The sequence below is a fragment of the Pezoporus occidentalis genome, unplaced genomic scaffold, assembly GCF_034315485.1.
Source record: "Pezoporus occidentalis ecotype Australia unplaced genomic scaffold, CSIRO_AGI_Poc_V1 ctg196, whole genome shotgun sequence".
Taxonomy (NCBI): domain Eukaryota; kingdom Metazoa; phylum Chordata; class Aves; order Psittaciformes; family Psittacidae; genus Pezoporus; species Pezoporus occidentalis.
Window position 1 is genome coordinate 1,531,778 of NW_026913811.1, and position 26,845 is coordinate 1,558,622.

The 26,845-nt window shown below is 38.2% G+C and overlaps 1 protein-coding gene across 2 annotated transcripts in view; it reads left to right on the forward strand.

Annotated features, from left to right (window-relative positions):
- The window catches only part of MEGF10 (multiple EGF like domains 10), a 99,170-nt gene that overhangs the window by 36,725 nt on the left and 35,600 nt on the right, over positions 1-26,845 (forward strand). For both annotated transcript variants that reach the window (XM_062617443.1, XM_062617442.1), the window contains exons 5-10: positions 658-750; positions 13,648-13,894; positions 14,503-14,623; positions 16,513-16,649; positions 20,019-20,231; positions 26,331-26,505. In XM_062617443.1, the coding sequence (XP_062473427.1) occupies positions 658-750; positions 13,648-13,894; positions 14,503-14,623; positions 16,513-16,649; positions 20,019-20,231; positions 26,331-26,505 (986 nt within the window). The remainder of the gene's footprint in view (positions 1-657; positions 751-13,647; positions 13,895-14,502; positions 14,624-16,512; positions 16,650-20,018; positions 20,232-26,330; positions 26,506-26,845) is intronic.

The following is a 26,845-nucleotide window of genomic DNA, read 5'->3' on the forward strand; positions in this document are numbered from 1 at the left end:
ACAAAAAAACCAAACAAAAAACCCCCACGAGCTCTGCTTAGCACTTACAGGTTGCAGTGATTCATATGATTTATATCTTGTGCCTCACCTTAATCAATATCACTGTGTTGTTGTGCTTCAATATTAAAATTCTGATCTGTTGTGCATTGTATTTTATCCGCATTGTTGCAAAAGAATCCCTTTTTTTTTATGAGTGCAGAAGTTTCCCTCTTTTTCTTAATGTGAGAGTTTGCTTGAGAAAATCAGGGAGTAGTTGCAGTTGGAAAGGACTTGTGGAAGTTATCTTCCCTAGCTTCCCAGGCAGGGCAACCTACAGCCTCTAGCCCAGGATTGTATTCAGATGGGTTTCCAGCCTATGTCCTACTGTGTCTCTTTTTTCATTAAATGTGGATGATTTTGCTTCATTAAATGCCAAAATATTTTAGTAGCACAGACATGGTTTTAGTCAGAGCCTTCAAACTTTGGAGAAATAGGAGACAGGTGTATTAAGAAAATTTATTTTGCAGAGATGCCATCAAACATTAATACACAAATGTTTGTTTCACTTTTAAAAGATATGTGAGACAGCAAAGGTCTGGATTAGTAATAAGTTTAGAATATTTTTTTCCTATTAATAGTCCTTCTTTAATTCTTTTTTTTTATTTCCTTCTGTGACAGCTCATTGTGCTGATAAATGTGTACACGGTCGTTGTATTGCTCCGAACACCTGTCAGTGTGAGCCTGGCTGGGGAGGACCCAACTGCTCCAGTGGTGAGTTTTCACCTGCTTCTGCCTGTCTCATCCTCTTTCCACAATGTTGTCCTCCCCTTTGGGCAGATTACCATTGATCCTGTGCTTGGGCTCCTGCTTTCTGGTCAGATGGCTGTTCTGAGTTATCAGGTTCCCCCTGTGTGACCTGATTTTTTTCATTTACTTGTAAACAGTATTATCCTGTAGCAGCAACGCTAAATGTCATGAGTTAATTTGTTCTCAGAAACTTGCAGGTAATGCAAATCTGTTGTTCAGGCAGCATATTTGGTGAAATTTGACACAGAGTGTGTGTGAATAAATATAATAATAAATTACATGAGGGAAAATTTAACCATTTAAAGATGATTACATTTGTTGTATAGTCTTTGTATATACCTAAATGTGATTCTTTCCCTAAACAGCTCTAAAGAAACATCAACTTTCTTGTAAAGCGTAAAACTGAAAGAGTTAGCAATGCAGTAATACTATAATAACAATCTTAATCTAGGGTGTGGGATTGTCCAAAGAAATCGTCAAAAAATGTTATCTTTCTTTCAAAAAGCTTATTTGTTGATCTTTTCTTTAATTAATCAACTGTGAAGAAGTGTGTATCACTAGACAACATAGAATGGGGAATATTGCTATTTGTTGAGATTTCCAAGTTTGAAACTTGCTGAAAGGGCTCTTTGGGCAAGACAGGAACCTCTAAATCTGCCTTTGGAAATAATCCTTCTTCTCACAGGATTTTCTAGAATCCTTTTCCCTTACCTGTCTGATATAATTCATTTTGAATGCATGTGCAGCTCTTTTCCTCTGCTTCATCTTCCGCTGGTTGCCTTTGATTGCTTTTAACAGCAACCTCAATAGCAAAAATACTTTCTGGTCTGTGTACGCAACAGGCCAAAACTGAAAGAGCCTTTATTCACATACCTTTAAACAGTATGATCTCTGGAGGGGCTGGTGATCCTCTAAAGGCTTTTGTGTGACATTAGAGCTAAGTGGAACTGCCGAAATTTGTTTCGGACCACTAGAGTAGTCCTACGAGAAGGGGGGTAGGCTGAGGAAGAGGATACTTTTGTGCATGTGCTGCTGCAACATTTGTTTTGGAATTCATCCCATTCTGTACGGACAAACTTAAGAAAAATGTGGCTTTCACTAGACTGTCCTTCAGAGTTTGGGTGCAGCTGTTTGTTGCTAGCTGTGCCTGACTTCCTTATCCGTGTGTCTGAGAGCTATAGCACAAACCAAATTGAATTGAACAGCAGTGGACGATGTTGGAAAGACAGTGAGTGATAGGGTTTGGGCACTCTGGCACTCAGTTTTATTGGTGCTTGCCCTGTATAGGAGACATTCATGTTTTGCCTTTAACTGCATTTTCTGCATGATCCCCAAGTGGATTAATTTTAGTCACAGAAAGGTACAATAAGTTAAAATAAAGAGATCCTTTTTCAAAAAATACTAATTTTATTGACATGCAAGTTATTAATACAAGAAAAATACATGCAAATTGCTATATTGTAATAATGTCTATCATATAAACATTTTAAGTATGTAACTATTTAGTTGCATAATGGGGAAGGAACAATGATTACAAGACAGGCCAGTATTTTTGTAAGGCAGACACTTGGTGATTTAATGGTTACTGATGATCAAATAAAATACTGTGACTGAAAGGGAGAGATTATTCTCAAAGTGTGGGATATTAGGCAAACTTCCAGTTTAGGAATCTGTTTATTTTCATGGACACCACCCTGTTGGAAGCAACTGTTCTACCTAAGCATGAAACTTTTTGTAAAGCAGCAGAACTAAGCTTCTCTTCCAAAGTACTATCTTTTCTCTATTAGGACTGATTATTCTCCTTACAAAGGAATTTCATCCATAAGTATCTGAGAACAGAGTTAGTCCTGTTGCAGCATTTGTCCATCTGCCAACCCCCAGCTTGATTTTATCAGTTGTTTCTTGCTTGTATTTATTCACTGTGTTAAAATAAATTTTTAAACCATATGCCACAGCTTATATGTGACAGTGACTTTGTGGGTGGTAATTGCAGACAAGTGCTTCCTAAACGCTGTAGTGTTCTCTCCAAAAATGGCATAGTGATTGCATGGACTAAATTCATGTGTTGTGCAGTAAAAGCTGAATCAGCAAGCTTCCTCTGTGTCTTTGCACGCCACTGTGTGTTACTGCCTAAGAACGTTTCCAGGGACTAAACTCTTTAGGAGACTCCCATTTGATTTTGTAGCAAACATTACCTCCTTTTTGTGATTAGTTTTACCCAATTCCTAATAGCCTATGCTACTGGCCGTTTTCTGTTTAGGAAGAGGAGGGCTTTCTTCTTTCAGTGCTTAATTCTAGCTCAACTCATAACTCTTCTCCACCTGCCTTTCTGGAAATCTTGTGTCACACATGAGAGTAAAATAGTAATGGATGTATTCTTCTGTCAGTAAAATCTGAGTGGTGATCTTGGAATTTGGCTAATGAAATAATACCCGCTTGGGGAACATTTCCAATGTGACATTATTTTTTCTCTTTTTTCTTTAAAAGGAAAGATCTTTTTTCTTTTTTCTGTAAAAGGAAAGGTCTTTTCCTTTTAGATAAACACACTGTATGAGGCAGTGTTTGCTTGCAGTGAATTTCAGTGGGAGGTGATGGGGATTATGATAATGTACATATATCTGAAAAGAAATGCTACCTGGATTGAGACATCACTCATACACAGAACACTTCCATTCTAGTGGGAGAAATGACAGTCACACAGAACAAGTTATTTTAATAAAGATTTATTGACTTAACACACTAGTGAGGTCAGCAACAAATGAGTGGACGGAAGATGTGTTGAACCTGTCCGTTGGAGTGAGCAAATCAGCATAATTAACATGCGGTCAGCACCCCTTTGAAGAAGTGCCTGTGAACTTTGGGAGTGTAAGTTGATCGGTTCTGGGCTGGGGATAGGACAAAATCTAATAAAAAGGACACAGCTGTAAAGATAGGTATGTTTTTAAATTAAAATATAAACAAACAGAATTTATTGAGAAATGAACAAACCAGCACAACCTTTCCCTCTCAAACTAGATCATTGTTCATATCAATTTTTTAACTTGCATGTGTCAGGTTGGATTGTTAGAGATTGCAAGAGTGTGAATACAGGTTGTGTATAAAGCAGTCTTCCGTAAATGTTGCTACACATAGTGATAGTTGACTGTTGAGATATGAAGAGATGATCAAACGATGTTTTAAATTTTTAGATTGTTTTCTGCTTTTTTTCTGCTCACAGTCATGTAACAATATTTGCTGTAATACACAATATATGGATCAGATTGTCAGTTTTGAATGTGTATGCAAGCTAGGTAACACGTGCAGCTTAACGTGGAGCCCCACTAAGCAATCAGGACATTCACTTTGTTTTTCTTCTTATGCCTAGTAGTCCACAAATAATTCCTTCAAAATCAATAGAACACTTTCTGAATAAGCTGGAGCAGAGGCAAAAGGCCAAAATCAATATTACACTGACTAATCTGCAAAGGTCATAGCTTTTGTGACCCCCAAGCTGGCCAGAGTAGGAAAGCAAAAAGGGAATTACATGGTTTTGGTTTATGACAAGTATATTAGGAATTTAATTTGTACTTTGATTCTGTTGGTGATTAATAGTTTCATTGGGGCTATAATCTGGGGGAATGGGAGTAGAACAAGTGGCATTAAGGCATAATTTGGCTCCAGAGTTTTATAAAGCATCAGAAGAGGACTGCCTTTTTCCTCAATACATTAAGCAGAGTGTTTAAAGCTGGCATCTCAGAAGAAAATTTTCTTACATTTAAATGCACTTCTTAAGGAAACTTTTAAAGTACAGTCACTCTGCTACTGTCAGATTTCCTTTACTGCCATGGGTGTTTGTAAAGTTCTCAAATTCCATTAAAATCTCGCTGTTTTCTTCATGGGAGTTGGCAGATGCAGGGTATGGCAGAAACTGGATCCCTTGGCACAGCTGGTGTGAGACACTCACGTGAGTTACAAGCACTGCCAGTTTCTCAGTAGAGTTTATAATTTCCATTAACCCTGCAGAGATAGATTTGTGACTGTTTTCCGTGGACACACTTGCACTCCCAAGTGAAACAGCTCCCTTTGTGCAGGTACCAGGCAAGGTGCCTTGGAGCATCTTGTACAATCTCATGGCGCAGTTTGTGAATCTGGAATTGAGCTTTTGTGGCCAAGGCAATGCTTTCCTTTTTATTTGCTGAAAGCATTTTGACTAACAGCGCTTACAAGATAGGCATGAAGAGCTAGCTTATGCTTATGTTTTCCAAGCCATCCAACAGGCTGTAGAAATAGGTTCTGGTTTGCACCAGAAAGGCTTGATTGCACCAGAAAGTGCGCAAGTGGAACTGCGGAGTATCCTTAAAGAGATCTACTTGCTTTCATTGGAAATGCAGTGAAATAGCTCATTCAACTAATGCAGAACTGCCACCCACCACGGCTCTCAAATGGCCACATGCAAATGCATCCTATTAGCAAAAGTGACAGCAGGTCATAAACAGTCTCAAATTTAACCTTGTCTTATTACATGTGTCTTTCCCAAAATCTTCACTACCCTTAATTCTGTAATTATTACTTTTGTGATTCCCCTACCTGACTTCTCAGTTTTGCCAGCTGAGCTCTTTATTTTCTCCTCTTAACAAGGTTGAGTATCTTTAGGTTGCGAAACTAACCCACCAACAAGTTCAGTCAGGTGAAAATAGGGAAAATAGATATTAATGGAAATTACCATCACCATCATTTTTGGCAAAGTCACTAACTATGGTGTCCCTGTTGTAGGTGGTATCAAAATCCTCAGGGCTACATAGCAGCTGTGCTTTAGTTCTAGAGTTCATTACAAAGATGTATTTGAAATTATAATATTTTTATGTTTACTATAATTTCTGTCCTATAAAGCATTTTGATTTTGAAGTTCTAGGGTAATTAATAGATTTTTATGGATTATTTATAGATTCAGTGTTTTGCTGAATTACAGTTCCAATCCTTTAAGCAAAAGCAGAAACAAAAAGGTATTTTCTACAAAATAGGATTAATTTATGTTGAGATTTACTGAAGGAAAGTTTTGCAGGAAAGAGTGTTAGTGTTACTGTTTTGTAAACATTTTCCAGTTCAGAGATTCTTTTCATTTCTGCTTTTCTGATTTCAGAAACTCAGTATTGTGGTATTTACCTAAGTTGGTTTCCTAAATGATATGTATGTAATTTTTTTTCTTCGGGTAACAATGCAAAAGTATTTTAAGCATTTGTTTAGTTTCAATCTGCTTTATATATTGGCCAGCTTACATGTTGTCAATGGCTCACTTAGCAGGTTTTCAAGAATGTGAAGAATAAAATTTGTTGCCAATTTAAAATTAAGATGACCGTCAAGTCATTGTAAAAAAATTAAAAAGGCTAATTTATGGTCCTGCAAGGAGATCTGTGCAACATCAGGATGATGGGCAACAGTCCATTTTATAATCAGTATAATCAGATTCTTTCAATTTTGTAACTTTTCCTTAAATAGTAAATATTTTTAATAGATATTATCTTTGTAGCAAGATAAAATGAACACCGAGAGCCATCTGTGTGTGTTTTTCTCAGCAATTATCCAACCTTGTGTTCTGCTGTCCAAAGCACTTTAAGGAGTTTTCTGAAATTTATGGCATGTGAAAGGCATATAGTTCCAGTCTTTTACAGGATCTGAAAAACACATTTTCATTGTTCTTCCACTTCATGGATCAAAAGGCTTTTACAAAGTAAAAAAAAGAAAAATCCCTAAATTAAATTAAAGCTTAACATTTTGAATAAAAATCCTTTCTTATACACAAAACAAAAAGTAAGAATGAAAAATATGCCAGGGGGTAAAAAGCCTACAGTATGACAAATGAAGTCAGATAGAAACAAAAGACTGAAAGAAAATCCACATTTAACAGAAAGTGCATTGTGAAAAAAAACCCAGACACTGCTAAGCATTTTTTGTCTGGGATGTAGGTAAAATAAGTGTTTACTAAAAGGAACTGGTGTTTTATAATTATGATGAATTATTCTATGAAGGAAAAAGATTTTTTTTTCTGATACACATGTGCACATATTTTCATCACATCCTGAGCAGATAAAAAAAAAAATACATGGAGAATAATCTTTTTATTAAATAAGGTTTTGAAGTTTTTTTTAAAGGATGTTTTTATTCTACTTTGCAGAATAGCTGGCTTTGTTTTCTAGCTTTCTTGACCCATCTCTGAAATTTTTGTTTGCCATGATCCACATTTACTATCTTGCAATCCAGGCTGACATACAGGTTGATGTCACAAGGGGCTTAATGCATCTTTACTTTTATTTGGCTTAAATTTCAGGTGGGAGTAGTATTATCTGTTTCCTGTCCTGCACAAATATCCTATGGGAAACAAATGCCATCAGTTTAGATCTGCAGCTAAGCAAATCATAATAACAGAGAGTAGTTTCAAAAGTATTCTCTAAACTTTCCAGGGAGGATGCTGTGGTTTTAGGTTAATGGCAACATTCATAGTTTTTTAACAGTTTTTGCTTAGTGAATAAGTGAATGTTGTTCTGAACACACTCTCAGAAATTAAGATTGTTATAGGTATCATCTACATGGCTATGACTTTTCCTGTCCTTATTAACTGTTAATTAAAGATCCGTAAAGTATTATACAAGTTTAGTTTTGTGTAGACCAAGGTGTGTGATGCCTTAATGTAATATAGGACCTATTTGGCTATTGTAATTTTCAATATTGACCTATTTTACTTGCACTGACTATGCTTGCCTATTAGCGGTGGTTATTCCCTGATAATGCAAGTCACTTGTGGGCCTTCCTAGAAATGTTACTCTTATTTATATCTTCTGCTCCAAAAGACTGGAATAGGTTTTAAACAAAACATGTTACAGTTGGGCTACTTTTAGCTGTAGGTGCCAGTTATTCTTGCTCATTGGTGGACCTCATGGCTGTCCCTGCTAGGGATTTGTGGACTCCTTCTGCAAGTAAAAGTGCACAACAGAAAGTTGCCTCTGCACCAGAGAACCTGTGGTTGAAGGAAAAGAAAAGAGGAAACACATAAGAGATGAGGAAGGAAACAAACACTGATAAATGACCATGGCAGGTAGTGGTTTGACATACTTGCTGCATCAACTTTTTGTGGACTTCACAGGAAAGAGGAGTTATAAGGTAGGGATGTAGAGGAGGACATCATGGCAGTTTTATGGCTTGGGGTATGGAGAGCTGTGCCAAGTTGTAGAGGCAACCTGAAGAGCAGCAAGGAAGATGATAGTCTGAGAATGCCACAAGGGTGCTAATGTCATGGGCGATGTAAATGTGGGGGTTGATATTTGAATACTGGATGAGAAATGATAGATGACGGTTACACCATAAAGGCCATGAAAGGACAAGGCAATAAAGATCTGAAAGTCAAAGGAGGAATGCAAAAAAAGGCACACAGATTTAGACTTGTCCTTGATGTGACAACCTAGAAAGGATTTAAGGTCAATCAAAGTTGATGTTGAAGTTATGGGCAGCTTCGGTTATACATGCTGTAGCAAGGAAAATTTTCACTTACCAAAGGCTGTGGCTCCTTGAACCTATCTGGAAATTATGCTGGAGTTGTGAGGAAATGGAGAGAGAGAGAGAGGAATTCTGCATATTTATCACTGTTTGCTTATTTTAAATTTGTACTTCCCAATATTTCATTACAAGTGAGGGAGCGTACACTGTGTTTCTGCTGTCAGTGGTGCAGATTTTTGTTTCCAGTTGTTCTAAAGGACCATAAAAATACATAAGCCTAATGCCGTGATAAGAATCTTCTGTTTTGGCAACAGTGGTACATATTTCCAGAAACACACAGTGTTTGTTACAGAAAGATGTGTATGCCAGAATAAAATGTCATCCTGCTGTCTTGGTGCTGCATTCAGACAGCTACAAAAGATAGCAAGAAAAATAAATCTTAGTTTTGCTCTGTTTCTTTACTTCCACCTCCCCATGAGCAAGAAAAGAAAGACAAAAAGAAAAAATGTTAAAAAAACCATTGCAATATACGCTGTTTAGCCTGAATATCATGTTATAAAGGAATCTGTAGCACACTTAAAAGGTAGTAGTTGCAAATCAGAAGTTATGAGGAGGTTTTTCTTCTGAAATATTCTTTGACTTGATTTGATAGCCTTATTGTGTTCTCATTATAGGCCATTCTTTGGAGAAATACAGAATTGTAGGTGATCAAGGTGGGTTTGTCAGGAATAAACTCAAACTCATTTGCACTTTTTTTGTTGCCTTTTAATGAAATCAAGGAGAAAAAAAAAAGGCAGGAAAAAAACCTAACAATTATGTGACCACATTTAATTAAAAATATCTTTGTTTATAGGGAGTAATAAAATAGTTGACAAATTCTTCAGATGTGTTGCTATAAAAATTCATACCTTGTGCTATAAAATATCAGGGCTCCCACCATTCTAATTTGCAAATCACCAGCCACTCACCGAAACCATATACCTGAAACCACATCTAGCCCAGCAGAATAACAGTGTGTCTTGAAATTATTATACTAGGAGGTACAGAACTTTACATCTTCAAAGATGCTACAGAAGGCCCAAAAATGATAGCAATTTGCATCACAGGTTTCAATTGCTTCATGAAGATGATTTTTTCACTGTTGAATCCTTGAGCTTCTCTGTTTCTAAAGTTGTTTGGTGTCCTGGGTTCCGCAGTAGCAGTCATGTTTTTCCTTTGTGTTAACTGGTGCAGTGCAGTGTTGTGACTTTCAGCTCGGGAACAGAGCTGATAATAAGGATATTTTGGTTTGGCCAAGGACTTTGTGAGGCTCATGCTCTGCCAGGGAGGAGGGGAGGCTGTGAGGAAGCAAAGACGGGGCGCCTGACCCAGGCTAGCCAGGGAGGTATTCCATACCACAGCACGTCATGCCCGGGGTGAGGGGTAACTGGGAGTTATCCGGAAGGACAGGTGCTTCCAGGTGGAACTTGTTTTCTTGGCCGGTGGTATCGTATTCTCTTCCCTTGTTATTTTCCCTTATCATTGTTTTAGCTGATAGTAGCGGTGGTGATTTGTTGCTGGACTGTTTTTGTCTCAACCCGTAGGAGTTGCACTCTCTCGATCCTCCTCCCCGTTCCTCTGGGAGCGGGGAAGGGGAGAGCCCCGGTGCGGGGAGGCGGGGGGGGGAGACGGACACGGACCTCGATTGTTGTCAGCTCGGCACCACTCACTGGGAGTGAGTGAACAAGCTACCTGACTGGGTTTAAACCACGACAGTTCGCCCTTAGTTTCAGTGAGTGTTTCTTTATGAGGATAGACCATATTGTCTTAAGAGTTTCATACCATACCATACATGCTCATTTAAAATAAGGGTTTATATAATGCAGTGACCTTATTCCCAAATCAAACTTCTGCATTCATGGAAGTGTCTGTCCTGTATTTGTAGCATTGTGTGATGTGCACAGCATTCATTGTGGTTACAAAAAAAAAGATATTCCCAGATGAACAGATAAAAAGAAAAATGACAAGATGTGCCATTAATACCATGGTGTTTGTAAAACATTTCATTTGATTAATTTTTTTTCAGTTAGCTGGTTCTTCTGTTTAAAACAGCAGAACCTGAGGATGAATATATGTGAAAAGAGGAAGAATTACTTTTGTAGGGAAGGTGCTCTGTGTAAAACAGGCCAGCATTAGGCCAGTACTGTATGATCAATACAGAAAGTTAACTTTGGTTTACTTAATTGAGTTTTGCATTTCTGCATGATTCAAACTGCTTCCAGGAGTTACTGAGGCTGAGATGTATTGCCCTTGTAGTGGTGTCAAAACTTTGCTGAACATAGGGCTCTCGTCTGTACGTTGCTTCCCTTTCAGGTATACCTTGTCCTGAGACAGATGATTTACAGCCCCTAATCTGTTCAGAAGCTGATACTTTTGTGTGTGTATGCATGTAATGTTTGCATATGTGCATGTGCCTGTGACCTTAGTCCAGTGAGGACAGTCAGAGCAGCTATTCTGATTAAACTCCAGCTGACAGTGTGTAACCTGATGATAGTCATTAACTCAAAGACTATCCCATTCCACCAGATTAGCAGCTGTGTGAGTTCCAGCCCAGCTTTCTTAGTGTCTGAATACTAGGAAACAATAGAAATAGTCTGATATAATAGTTCATAAATTTAGCCTCCAAAACTAATAAAAATAAACCAAACTTGCCACAGAAAACATTTCTACGCTTTGACCTCTTCTTTTTTAATAGTAAACTGGTCACTGGTTTCTGACAAATAACTTTAATTTCCTATGGGGAGCATTATTGATTATCAGTCAGGGGACAGAGAAGTAAAATATGTGATTTATCCATCTTGTTCCAAATTATTATTTATTCCCATTAATGCTGCAAATTTCTCCGTGGTTCTTCCCATAACTCACAGGTAGATGCCAGGCTGGTGACAGAATTTCTTGAAAGACTATTATGCGGTTGTACTATGGTTTTGTCCTGGTGGAACGCTTCGCAGTTGTACTGTAGTGAAAAATTGCATAGTCAGCATTTGTCATCCAGCTGGCCGTTGCCAGGAGAATGGTTCTGAGACTGGAAATCCTATCAGCAGCTGTATTGATGCTTTTTATTTTAATGATTTCCTGCAAACATGAGAAGATCACACCAGGAAACTAATATATTATTATGTACTCTGTGGTACATGCTCTTACAGTAAAATAGTTGAGAAAGGTTCAAGTTCACAAACACAGCATGTGAATGTCATTCATCCTGGATGTCAGTAAATCTTTAGGAGACAGGCACATCTCTGGGAGGCAGGTTGGTGATGGGATTGTAAAAGGAGCAGAGAGAGTAAAAGGCTTCTGCTGCTGCACAAATGAAGAGGTTTCTAGCAAGGCAGTTTTGGGGCCTGGGTGTTGGATGCAATAGCAGATGCATGGTGGTAAGTGTTTCTGGCCTGTGTGGCTCTGAGACTCATTATGCTGGGTCTTCAAGCAGCTAATATGAAAGTTGTTGCACAGCAGCAAATATTCCATTTCCAGTAACTGGTGGAAGAGCAGAAACTCGCACTTAGCAACCAAGATGAAGTCTTGGTTTTATAGCTAAAGTGTGTTCAGGCCACATTCACCCTTGACGGAGCTCTGCACTGGAATACTCGTGGTCTGGCAGTCAGTCTGAGTTGTTCTGTTTGTCAGACATGCCAGGGCAGGTTGTTTTTGTTGTTGTTGTTAGTGGGTTTTGTTGTTGTTTTGTTTTGTTTGTTTTAATTTTATAATTATTCCATTAGGAATGGATGAAATTGTCTGTTTTGTCTGGAAGCAGGAGGGCAACTGTTAATCTGAAACCAGACTAATGTGTTAAGCACAGAATAAAACGTAGGGGTGTCTGCCCAATCAAGACAGAATATGTGAATGTCTCAGACATCTCACCACCCGTACATGTATTTATATAGATCCGAAAATAGCTAGTTTCCTGATAATTTGAGGACTGGTTAAGCATGAGGCTTACACTTTCTATTCCATGCAGACATGTTTAAAATAAATATATAGCAGTTCTGAATGAATGTGAGTTATTATGGGGAAAGGCAACTTGTGAGATAGTGTGTGCTGTAGACAGCAGTGCGTTGTAGTGTAGTCCAGAACAAAACCCGCAATGTGTTCAGAGAGAGGCCAATAATAAGATGGAAAGTTGTTCTGACAGTTTGACAGTATCACTGGGTGTTTGTAATACATGCAGTACTTTCTGTTGCTCTATATTTTGTTGGTTTTAGGTGCTTGCAATATATCCATTATCAATTTATGTTCTAGTGACCTCTCCTGGAAAAAAGAAATAATCTTAAGGAGTAGGTTCTTAAAAGACTTAATCCCTTTCTATTTGTGTAGCCTGAGTGAACAGCTACTATAGCTGAATAGTGCCTGCCCTGAGGAGGATTCTTGAATTGCTCTGCATTAGTCTAGGAAAGTGTGCCTGTTTTCTGCCTGACTTTTTTTGCCCCAGGAGAAGACTGAGAGAACAATGGTTGTCAGTCTCCCAGAGGATAGTCAGTTGGCACAGTTAAGGCTTTCCTGTAGTACTGCTGTTATCAACAGAACATAAAAATAAAATCAGATCATTTGACCATATGATTAGCATTCCTGTTGAACTCTAGGTGACCTTCATCTTCTGGCTCTTTAGAGAGCTCCAGTGTTTCTCACTTAAGAAAAATATGTTCGTTAGTGTTAAAGTTTTTCTTTTGATGCTGAAATAACTGCTGTGTGGTTTGCTCATAGGGTTTTAATGGGCTTCATTGGGGCAGACAAGAAGAGAAGCTTTTGATTGATCATCAAGACACACTGGATAACCAAATATGTAATATCCAGATGAAATTTAGCCATATAATCTTTAATTTCTGTTGCTTGGTGAAATACTTCTTCTGTTATCTTTCACCCTATCAGTATATTGCAATATTGAGAGGAAATACTTGTACTTGTGTAAACAAGTAGGAACTTCTGAATTGAAATAAAATCATAATCTTATATTGTGTAAGTTTTGCAACTTCCTTGTGGGATTCAGACAGTTGTTTATGGATTTAGGCTGCATTTTTTGACTTTTTTTAGGTTTGCAAGGCTTCTCTGTGTAAATGGAAGCTCACTGCAACCGTAACTGCTAGTTGATGGTAGGGAGTCATAATGAAGAGTTTCGACAATGAAGGAACTATAACTTGCATTTAGTTCACAGCTTAAGAAGTCAATTTTTATGCATAAATTAAGTTCTTTCTGCCTGTCAAGATTCTTGAGGACCAAAGAGAACTGAGGATGTACTACATGACTATTTCCATTTTATGACTTTTTTGGTTGGTTGTTTGCAGTTGACTCATAGTATCTTCATTGCTGTAACATGAGCTATTATAAAACTGCTGTAACTTTTTCCTTCAACCCTGTCAGCATGTGACAGTGACCACTGGGGACCTCACTGCAGCAGCCGCTGCCAGTGCAAGAATGGAGCGTTGTGCAACCCCATCACTGGAGCCTGCCACTGTGCATCAGGTTTCAAAGGTTGGCGTTGCGAGGAGCGCTGTGATCAAGGAACATATGGAAATGACTGCCATCAAAGATGTCAGTGTCAAAATGGAGCCACCTGTGACCACGTGACTGGAGAGTGCAGATGTCCTCCTGGATACACTGGTGCCTTGTGAGCATTGGTATATTATTTATGGGGAAAGATGCAAGTCCTAAATAGTGCTAACGAGAGAAATTAAGTTTAGATTAACTTAATACTCCGCTGTCAGTTTGGCTGCTGCGTATTGCAGGGAAGTGGGACTGGTGGCTAAGAAGCGGTTGGGCAAACTGTGTTGCAGTGCATATTCAGATGTGTAGCTGAAAGCCCTATTAATCTGTACTTCTAAGTAAAAGCTGCAGAAAGTAGCAGCAGGAGCTTTGTCATGACCACATGAAAATGGTTTGACTAGAAGTTTGGGAAATTGCAGTGAAACATAGAATTAGCTTTGTCATTCCAGAATAGATTTTGAGCTTTGTCAGTAACAACAAATGAGCATCAGCCAGTGTAGAAAGAAATATCTTCAAGAAGAAATAATTCCTAGATTGCCAGGTGTGTTTCCTTAGATTTGTTGCATAGACGCTGTATAATATTCACCATGCGTCTCTTTCTGTTGGACTGCTTTCTGTTTTATACTTCTGGCTGGAAAAATTAATGGTTGCATTAAAAATAGAGAGGTGGCTGGAGACTGGAGTGTGTGCTGAAGTAACAGTTGTCTCTGTTGTACACCACCACCTCCCCAGCTGCGAGGACCTCTGCCCCCCCGGGAAGCATGGGCCCCAGTGCGAGGAGAGGTGCCCCTGCCAGAATGGAGGCATCTGTCACCACGTCACCGGGGAGTGTGCCTGCCCACCAGGATGGATGGTAAAAACACTTCCCGAAATCAACACAACCCTGTAAAACTTCCATATTTGTAGATCTAAGGCAGCACCAGAAAAGGGTAGTAAATGAAGATACCAAATGTAGTCTGCCTGTTGCCAGGAGTAATGAGAAACGTATTTGAAATGACTGGAACAAAATACTTGCAAAACCATCTGTTACTGAAAATCCTCCGGTTCTGTGCTGCCTTTTTAACTATCAGATTCTGAGAAGCAAAATATATGATTCATACTGTGATGAGGCAACATTGTTTAGATCTTGTCTGGAAGTCATTAATTTATGCGTAGAAGTTGATATTATACAGGTGTGACACTGCTATATGCAGTTTTAGCAGTGGGTTTTGTGCCTGTTTTCATATGTATAATATGCACAACAAAAACACCAGACCTTTAAATATTGTGTTAAACGTTGCTGTTGGAAACGGGACATCAGAACTTTGACATTATCTTTAGACTTTCTAGCCTTTTGCCAGTGGATAGGGAAAGAAGAATTGACCTTAGCTTTGCAAGTACTCACCTCTACTACCATGCAGCCAACTCCAAGCTGGCAAGTAATGGAGTTGGAATATCAACTGGAGTTGGAATATCAAAAGGCTGGAAGGTGATCAAAGCCCAAATAATTTCTTTACATACATTCACAGATAATATTGATCAATAGTATTTGCTAATATTATTTTTAATTGAAATGTCCTTTTGTGTGAAAATCCACATTTCCTGAGCTTTTAATTATCTCATGATAATTGAGATATTACATTGAGATAACCTATTGCAGAGGTCAGGTCTTCACCAACTAGGCAGCATAGCCATAAATGATAGTCTCTGTGTGTTTGAATAGCACCACAGATCCTGACTGCCTAACTTGGCTTATGGCCATTTTTATTTTTCATTCCACTTCATGTTAGAAGAATGAAATTATTTGTTATAGAATACAATTTTTTGCATAAATTCTTAACTCCCTTTATTTACTTAAATGCAGGTAATGAAAGATGAGAGTGCATGTGAAGCTGCAATGGAAATTTTATACCAGTGTGTGTCTTAACTAACAACTTACTGGTTAACCCTTTGGCTGATTTTCCATTCCAAATAGTTATTTAAGCATAGGTCATTAGATTCAGATTTTTTGATTCTGTAAAACACAATTTTGTCGATGTAACCTTTTTTGCTTTACATGTAAGGAAGGTTTAATGTAGGCAGGTATACATTCTGCAGTATCTTATGTTAACTGAAATACCTGCATGTCTTTTGTCTGATGAAATGCCTGTAGATGTTTTTCTTGAAATGGCTTCTTGAAAGTCTAAAGATCTGATGCTCCCCTCACTACACAGGTGTAATTAATTCCAAAGATGTAAACAGCAGTGCAGAAATTCAAAACCCGTTGAAGGGAATCAGGCATCCTATGTAAGCTTTTAAGATATGCTCCTTTAAATTAAATTACAGACAGCTTCTCCTTTCATCAGAAAAAAACAGCTTATCATAAAGTAGTATAATTGGGGCATTACCGCAATTACTGATTTCTACACCTCTACTTATTGAAGGGCATTTCCGGATGTCTTGATATATACTACTCCTCATAAATAAATTGGGAAGTTCTTGATATCAATTAGTCTTAAATGTCTAAGTGTTTTCACTGTTGCTTAGAGATAGCATTTTTCATTAGCTTACGCTTCCAAATGGAAATCCTAGAAGATTATGCCCCTGGTGCCGAGACATAGCCTGTGTTTAAAGCTGGAGAAGACTCTGGTATTTCCAAGATGAGCGCTAGACAAGTGACATGAGGTCTCCTTGATCTTCCTTGATTACAAACATCTCTTCTTTGCCCACTGAAGCTGTAATCCCAAATCTAATATTATGATATTTTGTTTTCTGCACACACAGGGCATGGTCTGTGGTCAGCCTTGTCCTGAGGGTCATTACGGGAAAAACTGTTCCCAGGAGTGCCAGTGCCACAACGGAGGGACCTGTGACTCAGCCACAGGTCAATGCCATTGCAGCCCAGGTTACACAGGGGAACGGTAAGGAAAACATATTATTGCTGGACTGCTGAACTTTGCAAGGGATCCGCTGTGGCTGTTAGAAGCTGATAGAAAGCAGAATGAAAATACCTGTGATACTATTAAAAGAGTCCTGTGAAATATTTGTCATGTCACATAGCTGATGCCGGGTCACAAGTTAAAAGTGCTTATGTGACTAGCCTTCTGTGGGGAACTGCTTGGTTTCAGGATTTTCCTGCTGTGGCCCATGCTCTGGCAGTGTCTTGTGTGTCTTCACTTGAGTGGTTTGCATAGTGACGCATTTTGGAGTATGGTGAAGGGATGAGAAGGGAGACTTTTGGTTTTGTGCAGACGTTTGGCAATCATAGTAACAGGGGAGGCTCATCCAATCCTTCAGACTGAGCAGGCTGGAGAGGTGTTACCTAAAGTATTTCATTCAAATGAAGAATTGAAACTTCTTTATTTTCTGACATGGTTGTTAAAAATCACCTTTGATAGATTGGAAAGGTAGCATTGCAAGACATAATCTTTGAAGGCAGTGGCAAGTGATGAAAGAAGTGATTTCCTGCAAGTATTTTAAACAGCACGCAACTCATTTGCTGAAGTCAGCAGCAGCTTAATCACTGGGGTCAGCCAGGGGACCTCTGCCAACAATTTATAGGGATTATAACCATATGCTCTTCCCACACAAGTGTTCACACGACATGGCAAGAGCTGTACCAGTCGTAAGGGGGAAAAAAACTCATGAAGAAGGGAAACATTTAGTCCAGAGCCATTTGGATGCCAGAATAAAATTCGCATCTGTGAAGAAACGGTGTATACAGCAGTAGACACATTTAAAGAGACACAAACGAGTCAGCAGGGAAATCGAAGGAATATCCATGCACTGCACTAAGCTGGTGTTTCTAGAAGCAATTATTTTTTTTACTTGGAATTTAAATCTGACTTTAATCTTAAGTGCCTTACTGGCTGCACCATGTTGATCACTTTTGCAAATCTGAGCTCCCTCTTCCTGCAAAACAGGCTGTATTTGCAATTCCTTTGTTTTTCAAGGTATTCCAAGGGCAGGAACGGGTCAGAAGCAAGGTTTTAGACCTGGTTCTTATTTCATGTCACTGGACTGGCAAGGGAGGGTAGGGTTAAAAGAAATGTGTGGGCTTTGACTTAGCTAGCACTTACATAAAGCAGCAAAAAGGATGTTTTTTTAAAAGTGCTAAACTTCACTTCTGTGTGTAACTGCAACATTATTTGTCTGAGATTTCATCGTGGTGGTGAAATCCTGGAACTGCTTCATCCAGGAAGAAAAAGAGGACTCTTAAAGCATGTAATAGTTTCGAGGGTTAACACAAACGAATCTAGTTTAAAGTGCCTTTATGATTATTCTGTCTAATACTTTTTGATTAATGCCTGTCCTCACCATGAAGTGGAAAAGGATCTTCCAGAGGATACAACTAAAATAAAATAAAAATTGTAATTTTGAATTTGTCTAATTTGGCTGGGATTCCTGATTGTCATTTGGAGAAAATTCAGTCTCAGCTTTATTTGTGTAACTTCATTAGGAAACATTTAAATAGGGTTATTGGCTCTATTATTATGCTACATGTCTGAAGGAAAGGGGATATTATTTCTGGCTTCAGCCAGGGCAGAGTTATGAATACCTTGAAACTTCTCGATAGCAGCATCAAATTGAGGCAGTTACTGAAGAAGCATGAAATTAATGTGTATACCTATTTTATGTCAGTTAGAGTGCTCTGCCCAATTCTGTACATTTTGCAGTGACTTGTATCACATCTTGGAAAATCTCCTGTGATAAATCACCAATCATGCAAAAAAAGCCATCCCAAAACAAACAAAAAAAGACAACTATTTAAGAAAAATGGAAAGACACCCCCAAGGAAATTCTTTTATAGGACTGGAGAAATGAGCAGGTTATAAACTGATAAAACCATTAATAACGTGCTGTATTATTAAACAGTATTTTTGTACAATCTGTAACTTGGCAAAACACACATGTACCCAAATTGCAGAAGATGTTTTGTGCCCTTTCATTTCCCAGCACACTTCAGGACTTCAGTGTCAGCACGTTCTGGCCCAAAGCTTTGAAATTTAGCTGTTTTACTTTTTGTCCATGCCAGCATAATTCAGAGCTTATAGGATACTTATATTGAAAAGTATGAGGATTTTCCCTGATATATAAGCTATGAAATGTTGTAGTCCTTGGCTCTGAGATACAAACCCTGAGATACAAACCTGAGCTGAGAGGTCTCATACATACAATAAAATATTTTATGTGCACTTAGAGCTGGAGCCTTTAGTAATGCTGTAGTAGTGCTGCCGTTCCAAATTTTAACAATTCAGTTACATAAAAAAAAGAGAAAGCTGAAAACATCAAGCTCATATTGTATCTCTTAAATACATAGTCAGTGAAATTACTATCTGGAAACTGTAGTAAATGAGTTGCAAGTTTTAGAAGCAGGATACTGAAAATTGTCTTTTAGTCAGGCTGGACAGCTAAACATACAGTGTGATCTCTAACTCAAATAATGTCTTTCATATGTAAAACATTAAGAAAATAAGACGGTTACCCGAAGTAGCTGTCTTCTAAAATCTGTGTGAATGAAAGCAGAGAGGTTTGATTAAGAAGTCTCTTTGTTATGATGTATTTTCCTTATGGAGCAACAAAAATCGTTGCTATTCTCCCATATGGGTCCTTACTAATTTTCACTTTAATCTATGGGAAAAGTCAGATGAAAAGAATGGGTTTGTATTACAGGAGATTTTTCCGTATTATGTTGTGAATTTTTGAAGGCCAAAATAAAAACATAAAAAAATGTTCAGAATGAAATTCTGAAAATAAAGGTATTCTGGAAACATCATGTGTTTGGAAACACAGTTAGAAAATACTCTCTTCAGAGACTGCTGAGCATGATTGCCAGGGAACTTCCTGGCCTAAGCATCTGCAGGAGCACGTGTGTCTGCTGGCTGTTCACACTATTGCCAAGTGAAGAATCTAGATCACTTAAAAAAATTACAGATGGATGGCTTTTGAAACCAAATGCTTGAAAATTTATTCTTTCATACTTCAGGTTTGATTTAAAAGGGTTTGGTTTTGTTCTGGTTCCTGAACGCGAAGTGCAAATGTCTGTGTATGTAAGTTGTCTCATTTTTCCAAAGGAATTTGCAAAGCCAATGTTTTTAAGCCTGTGTAGCTGAACAGCAAAAGAAACCAGGGAAAGGCACTTTTGAATATGAAGTTACGTAAATTTCAGCTCTACTTAAGAGGCATTTTAGGCCAGTATAAGAGATTCATTAAAAACTGTATTTCCTTTAAATCCCCAAAACTGGTAGTTTATGGGAAATAGAATTAATTTTTGTTTGTTTTTCTCACAGATGCCAAGATGAGTGTCCAGTGGGGACTTACGGAGTGCAATGCGCTGAGACCTGCAAGTGTATGAATGGTGGGAAATGTTACCATATTAGTGGTGCCTGTATCTGTGAACCAGGATACACTGGAGAGCGCTGTGAAACGAGGCTTTGCCCTGAAGGAATTTATGGTCTCAAGTGTGATAAAAAGTGTCCCTGCCACATGTCTAATACCTGGAGGTAGGCTTTACAGGCTTTAGCCTGTTTCGTTTTTCTACATAGAGAATAGAAATCAGAATAGAATCTGCAAACAAATGTTACCTGATTTTTATAGTACTTTCATACAATCTGAAGCAGTATTTGGTATATCAAGAAATAAAATACCAGCTCAAAAGAGCTTCTGAATTTTAGCGCTTGCAGCTACATTTGATCTTAATATTCACTGTTGTATTTGGTCTCTGACCCGTGAAATAAACATGAAGACAAAGTGTGATCTTTGTCTATATTTACCACATGAATAAATCATTATATCGTTCACCATATAAAATCAGTATACAATCATGTCTCTTGCATATTCTGGTCTACTGTAGATGAGAACTTGCCTTAAGAGTTGGGTGTGAGAGGAGAATCTATTTCTCTCTCTTTTTCTCTCTGTGTATAAGTATATAAGAATAGGTGTAGGTGACTGATTTAATACAAAATTTCCGAAGCCCTACCAATTACACAGTACATACACAGTACATACACAGTATGCTAGAGATTGGAAGGGACCTCAAAAGATCACCTAGTCCAATCCCCCTGCCGGAGCAGGAACACCTAGATAATGTTACACAGGAATGTGTCCAGGCATGTTTTGAATGTCTCCAGGGAAGCAGACTCCACAACCTCCCTGGGCAGCCTGTTCCAGTGTTCCGTCACCCTCACTGAGAAGAAGTTTCTTCTCAAGTTTAAGTGGAACCTCTTGTGTTCCAGTTTACACCCATTACTCCTTGTCCTATCATTGTTTGCCACTGAGTAGAGCCTGGCTCCATCCTCGTGACACTCCCCCTTTATATATTTATATACACTTATAAGGTCACCCCTCAGTCTCCTCTTCTCTAGAGAAATCTGTAGTAAATCTATCTGTAAATCTAGATTTGAAAAATACATTTTTTGTCATTTCAGTGATTATTCTAGAAAGCAGGTAAAATCTGATCCCTGGAAATCAAATGAAAATAGTTTTCCAATTAGCTTACCTTTTACTATTTCTCCTTATTCAGGTGGAGAGTCCTATTTTTTGAGTTTTGTGTGTCTTTGTAGATTTTGCAATAATTCATCATGCTGTTATGAAAATCTGAATACCAGTTTTTTGCAGGCAAACTTTCAGCTGTGAGGGCGGAATGTCACATGTGAGTTGAGGCAACCCAACATATTTATAGAACAATTCTGGACAGCTTTCTCCTGCTACGAAATGCAGTTTTGATGAAATATTTTGTTCATTCATTTGCACTTAATTGCATTACTAATCACAGTACCTTTTATCAGGTTTGTGAGCATTATCTAAAATTTCTTCTGTTGAAAATAGCTGTGAAAGAAATTTGGAGGGACTGTTGACTGTCACATAGAATACTGCTATATGTATATACAATGCATTTTTTATTCCCCATAGATAAACCAAAAGCCTTTAGCCAGAATTTAACAGTGATGTTAAAGCACTCAAGCACATACATAGAAATATCTATGCCGTTAGGCCTCTGTGAAAAATTACTTTGTGGATTGTCTGAGTTGTCCAGCACACCTTTCATTGACAAACCATGTTGACAGCAAACCGATTTTTTTTCCCTTTCAATTCGTATGCTTTTACAGTTGTGTGCTTGTGCTTCTGTTTATCCTATGTACTTGACGTGGTTTTTGAAAGAATACAGGTTTTGACATAAAATCAAGCAATTCATTCTCTGGGCAATGTGTTCAAGAATAAATGACACCATAATGCTGACCTGTCTAGCTCTCAAATCATGCTAGTAGACCAAATAATAACTCATATTAAGAGTTAAAGCAAGCTGCTTTCTTGAAAATTTGTCTGCAGACTGTTGTAGCAGCCCTACAGGCTTAACAGGAATATATTACACTGTATAGTATTTCTGATATTACAGGGATTACTTCTGATTCATGTTCAACACAGCTGTTGCTACATTTATACAACTGGAAGACAGCTTGTGGTCAAATCAGATCACAAATGTTCACATGTAAACAGCTGCATACGGATGGTCTTTTTTTTGAACATTTTCCCCTCTGTATGATGAATCAAAAGCCACTTAACAGCTCTGAAGGTGCAGGAGCATATTTGCAATGATCTGTAAGGAAAACAAAGATGTTCATGATTTCACAGGTGTATTTTTTGTATTTTTTCGTATATGGGTTCCTTTCCCCTGGGTCAGCAAGTAATTTAGACTACCACATACCAGAAATCAAAGGGCATCTGAATAATGGTACAGAAGATAAAAGGGACACTTTACATTTCTGAGAACTTTTTGAGAAGCCAGTTCTATCTGGCAGTCTTCATCTCTTACTACATGTCAGTCTGCTGGGAGACAACATTTTAAGCATATCAGGGAATATGCTCATCGCTTACTTCTCTACCACAGGTACTATTTGGGCTGACAGTAGCCAAAGGATTGTCTTCATAGCACTAACCCATTTAGCAGCAATGTAACAACCAGTAACGCCAGGGCATGAAAAAGGGGGTACAATCCCTTCTTCAAATACACTCTGTGTATCTGTAGGTCTAGGATTCTGGGGGACTTGGTATTGTTAAAAGCTTCTTTCATCTGGGTATGACCACTAGTTTAGATCTCCTCAAAGAGGAGATGTTGATAGGCTTAGAGCCCTATGTTATTACTTATGTTCTTAGTATTCATAGATATGGAAATGAACTAAAGGTTAGTTAAAAAAAACCAAACCTAGCACCAAAAAATAATGCTGTAATATATGTGTACATATGTTGTAGTATACATGTGTATGTCCAGCCAATTTCTTCAAATACTTGAAGATACAAAAACATCATGATACATTATAGTTTAAAAATGCATACAAATTTCTATACTATTTAATGATTGAGGACATTGCATCAAAACAGCTTTGGCAGTAATTCATAATTCGCATTTTGGGTAGGCTAGCTAAGCTACAGGGATTTTGCCGTTGTTATTGGTTGGTGGCAGCTGCTGGGTATGGAAGGCAAATCCATCCTTGCTGTTAGTGGTATCAACATCCTCTATTAAAAGCTTCATAAAGGGTTAGGTCTAGATACACTTGAGAGATTTTATTCTTTTTGAGAGGTCCAGAGGACAGTGGCAGGTAACAACCCTCTTGTGCTAAGAGTTTTTTCACACATGGTTCTTTGCTATTGCATCTTTTGATATATATGAAAGGATTTGAACTGCAGTACAAATCAAACACAGACCTCTTTTCTGCATGACTAGGCAACTGTCAAGTTTTCCCTTTTTACTCGATAGTCAAGAGAAATAGAGTGAGTGCAAGCTGGCTAAGACTAAGGCTGTGTAAAACATGTTTCCTCAGTGGGGTACAACCACAGTGCTGTGAACCGGAATGAGCAGACCCATATGTCCTGCTATTGCCATCCACAGTGTGTGCGGCTTATAGAAACTTGTCCTTCTGAAGATCCAGTTTGCAAGAATGAGTAAAACAGACCTCGATCTGCCTTCATCAACATGGTCACTTGGTTTTGTATAGGAATGACCTTCCAGACTAAACCACTTTTAGACTGGGTTTTGTCATTCCTTTGCTCAAGTGACAACTGATGACCATTCAGAAAATATAAAAAGGGCAGATTGTAGCTGTATATTTATCTGGAAAGTTTATGAAGGATATCTGTTATACCTGTGTTACTGACAGCATACACAGTGGTTTCAGGTTGATCTCCAAGCTGAATTTGAGATGTCCCTGAATTTTTTCTTGTAAGTTTTTTCTGGTGATCTTCCAACACTGCTTCACACTTGTAGTGGGTGAGATCAGCTTGAGTCATTCTGTCAACTATTTTGGTATAGTTGAGGCTGTGTGTTTTTAAAGCCAAGATAAGGGCATCTTATAGTTCTGCATTTTTCTAATGATCTTGTATGTACATACAAGAGCTGTTTGTGGAAATTTTATATTGCAAAGAGTACTACAGAATTTAGATGGAAATTGTAATACTGAAACACCTATATAAATCACATGATAATCATTGCGTTCATTTAAGTCCTTCAAATATATAATATCAACTACCCATAAGTACTTATTTTGTCTTTGTACAGAGTAGGGTTGTATTGCCAGAAAGTGTGAACAAAAGACCAGATATAAAAGCAGATGTACTGGCAGTATCTCTCAAGCATCTCTTATTTCCCCATCTTAATATATAAATGTTGCTAGCAATTAAGATAACTGCATGAGAACCCATCAAAAAGCTTCAGAAGTGCTTTAGCTTCCTACATCTAATTACAAATTACAGAATACTAATTTTGGTGTCAATCAATATATGTGCAAGTACGCCTTATTAACACTCACTGGGGGGGGGCACAGAATATCAATGCCTCTGCCTCATGCCCAATGCTTACTCATGTGTGTGGTCTCCCCTTCTCCCGAAAGGGAAAAAACCCAACAACAAACAATGCAGGGGTACGTGTCTTAAAATGACAGTACTCCTTATTTTATGTTATAAATATATTCTAATACATTTCCTAGTGACTATTCAGTTGTGGACTGAAAAATCTTTTTATATTCCCTGCTCTGTATTCTTCCACAGATAAGAAACGTGGGAATTGGAGCCAAAATGCCAGTGAGCTCCTACAGGAAGTTAGGAAAATTATTTTATAATTTTGCATTTATTTGATATGAGAATAGCGCCATTTCAGTTTACTTCATGGCAGGTATTTTTGTAATGGAACAAATAACAAGGGCTGTTGACTATGAACACCATGAGTTTTGAACCATTTCTGCATCTGGTTCTCTCGTTGAGAAGACCTTTCCTCTCACTTTATGTAAACAAGCTTGATACTGTCAAAGAGATTTTAGTATCTTCAAGACCCCCAGATTCTTAAGATGTTATAACATATGCAATAATATGTAGTGAAAAGAATGCAGAATGATATTCCAACCTTTGTAATTAATAATTTCCTGGATCAGAAGTATGCTGTCCGTTGTATTCAGCAGCAGGGAACTCTTAGTTTGACAAATAGTTGTCGAGTCCAAATGCAGTTGCAACTAATACTGTATTCCCATCTTACATTTCAACTTTTTCTAACCACATTGTTGTTATTTATGTTATAGTACCTAAATGTGCAGTAGGTATTTTTTCAGACTTTCAAATGGTCAGAAAAATACTCAGTTTCAAACACAGCCCCCCACAAGAAGTCAGCAAATCTTGCAAAATCAGGCTCTTGTCAGGGGTTATTTAATATGTCTGGATGAAGGCACTTCTTTTCTCCAGCACACTTAAAGTAACTTCAATCAGTGGCACACAAATATCTTTAAACAGTCTTACCATTGTAAATATATTAGATTTGGATATTAAGGCTTTCCTCTGGTGCAAATTAAGCAAGTGCTTTGTCTGCCAGACGGCTACAGAGTACCCCATTGTGTCCACTTTTCCAGCACATATATCTTTGCACAGCTGATGATGTCCATTTGTTACGAGACAGCAGCTGTCTGTCTGGCCTTTCAATGAAAGTGCTGTTCCAGGTAGAGACAGCTGGTCTGCCACCAGGTATGGCCAGCACAGGAGGAAAACTCTCCAGAAGGTCACTGCTCTGATGGTATATCTGACTTCCACCCGATGCAATTGAATTTGTAGCATTCCCGGAAAAATGCCAGTTGTCCTCTTTTTGGCCAATAATTTAAAGAAAAGAGCATGCTTGCTTCTCACTGGGTGCTGTGTTGTTATTTTGCGTTGGATGCCATGCTATAGTTCCAAAGCATAGTATCTGTCAGACAATATGCTGCTGAATGTAACATAAGAGTGTTATGAAAGTGATCCTATTATACTTGGAGTCACAATGTATTCTGGGAAATGTAGTGGTTTCATCACCTTGATATTTGCAAACATGGATATCTATTTTATGGAAAAAAACTTCTTTTCTTTCCAAGTCCTCCAAAAATGTCTATAATTTGTATGTTGTTGCATTTCTTTAATTGGTATGCATTTATACATACATATACAGAACCCTTTGCTTTGTGGTTTGAGGAGTAAACCTATCTCTATGCAAGATCTGTTATGCAACCCATCTATAACAACATGTTTTTATCTGGGTAAAAGAAAAGAAGCTATGTTTAGTCCTGAATTATTTATCCTTTCATACCCCCTGGCAGCTGTCACCCAATGTCTGGGGAATGCTCCTGCAAGCCCGGTTGGTCTGGGCTCTACTGCAACGAGACATGCTCTCCAGGATTCTATGGCGAGTCATGTCAGCAGATCTGCAGCTGCCAAAATGGTGCTGACTGCGATAGTGTATCTGGAAAATGCACCTGTGCCCCTGGATTTAAGGTAAATAAGTCTTGATTTCACAACAGCCTTTAGTTAGGTGCCAAATTCTTCAAGATGTGAGTGTCCTTTCTCCACCACAGTAAAAGAGGTAAAGACACTTAGATACCAATGGGTGTCTTACAAACAAAATTTGTGATTGGTTGTCAGTACTGAAAGGAAGCCATCTGAAGAAAGAAAAGTTAGTTGCTCTAAAAGACATAGAGAATAATGAGGGTGTGCTGTTGAGGTGTAAGTAAGAGGAAGAGCAATAGCTTTCAGTCACTTATCTTCTTGTACCAAGGCCTCATGCTCCATACAGAGAAACTCTGGACAAAGACATTTGTTTTAATAGTTCAGAACA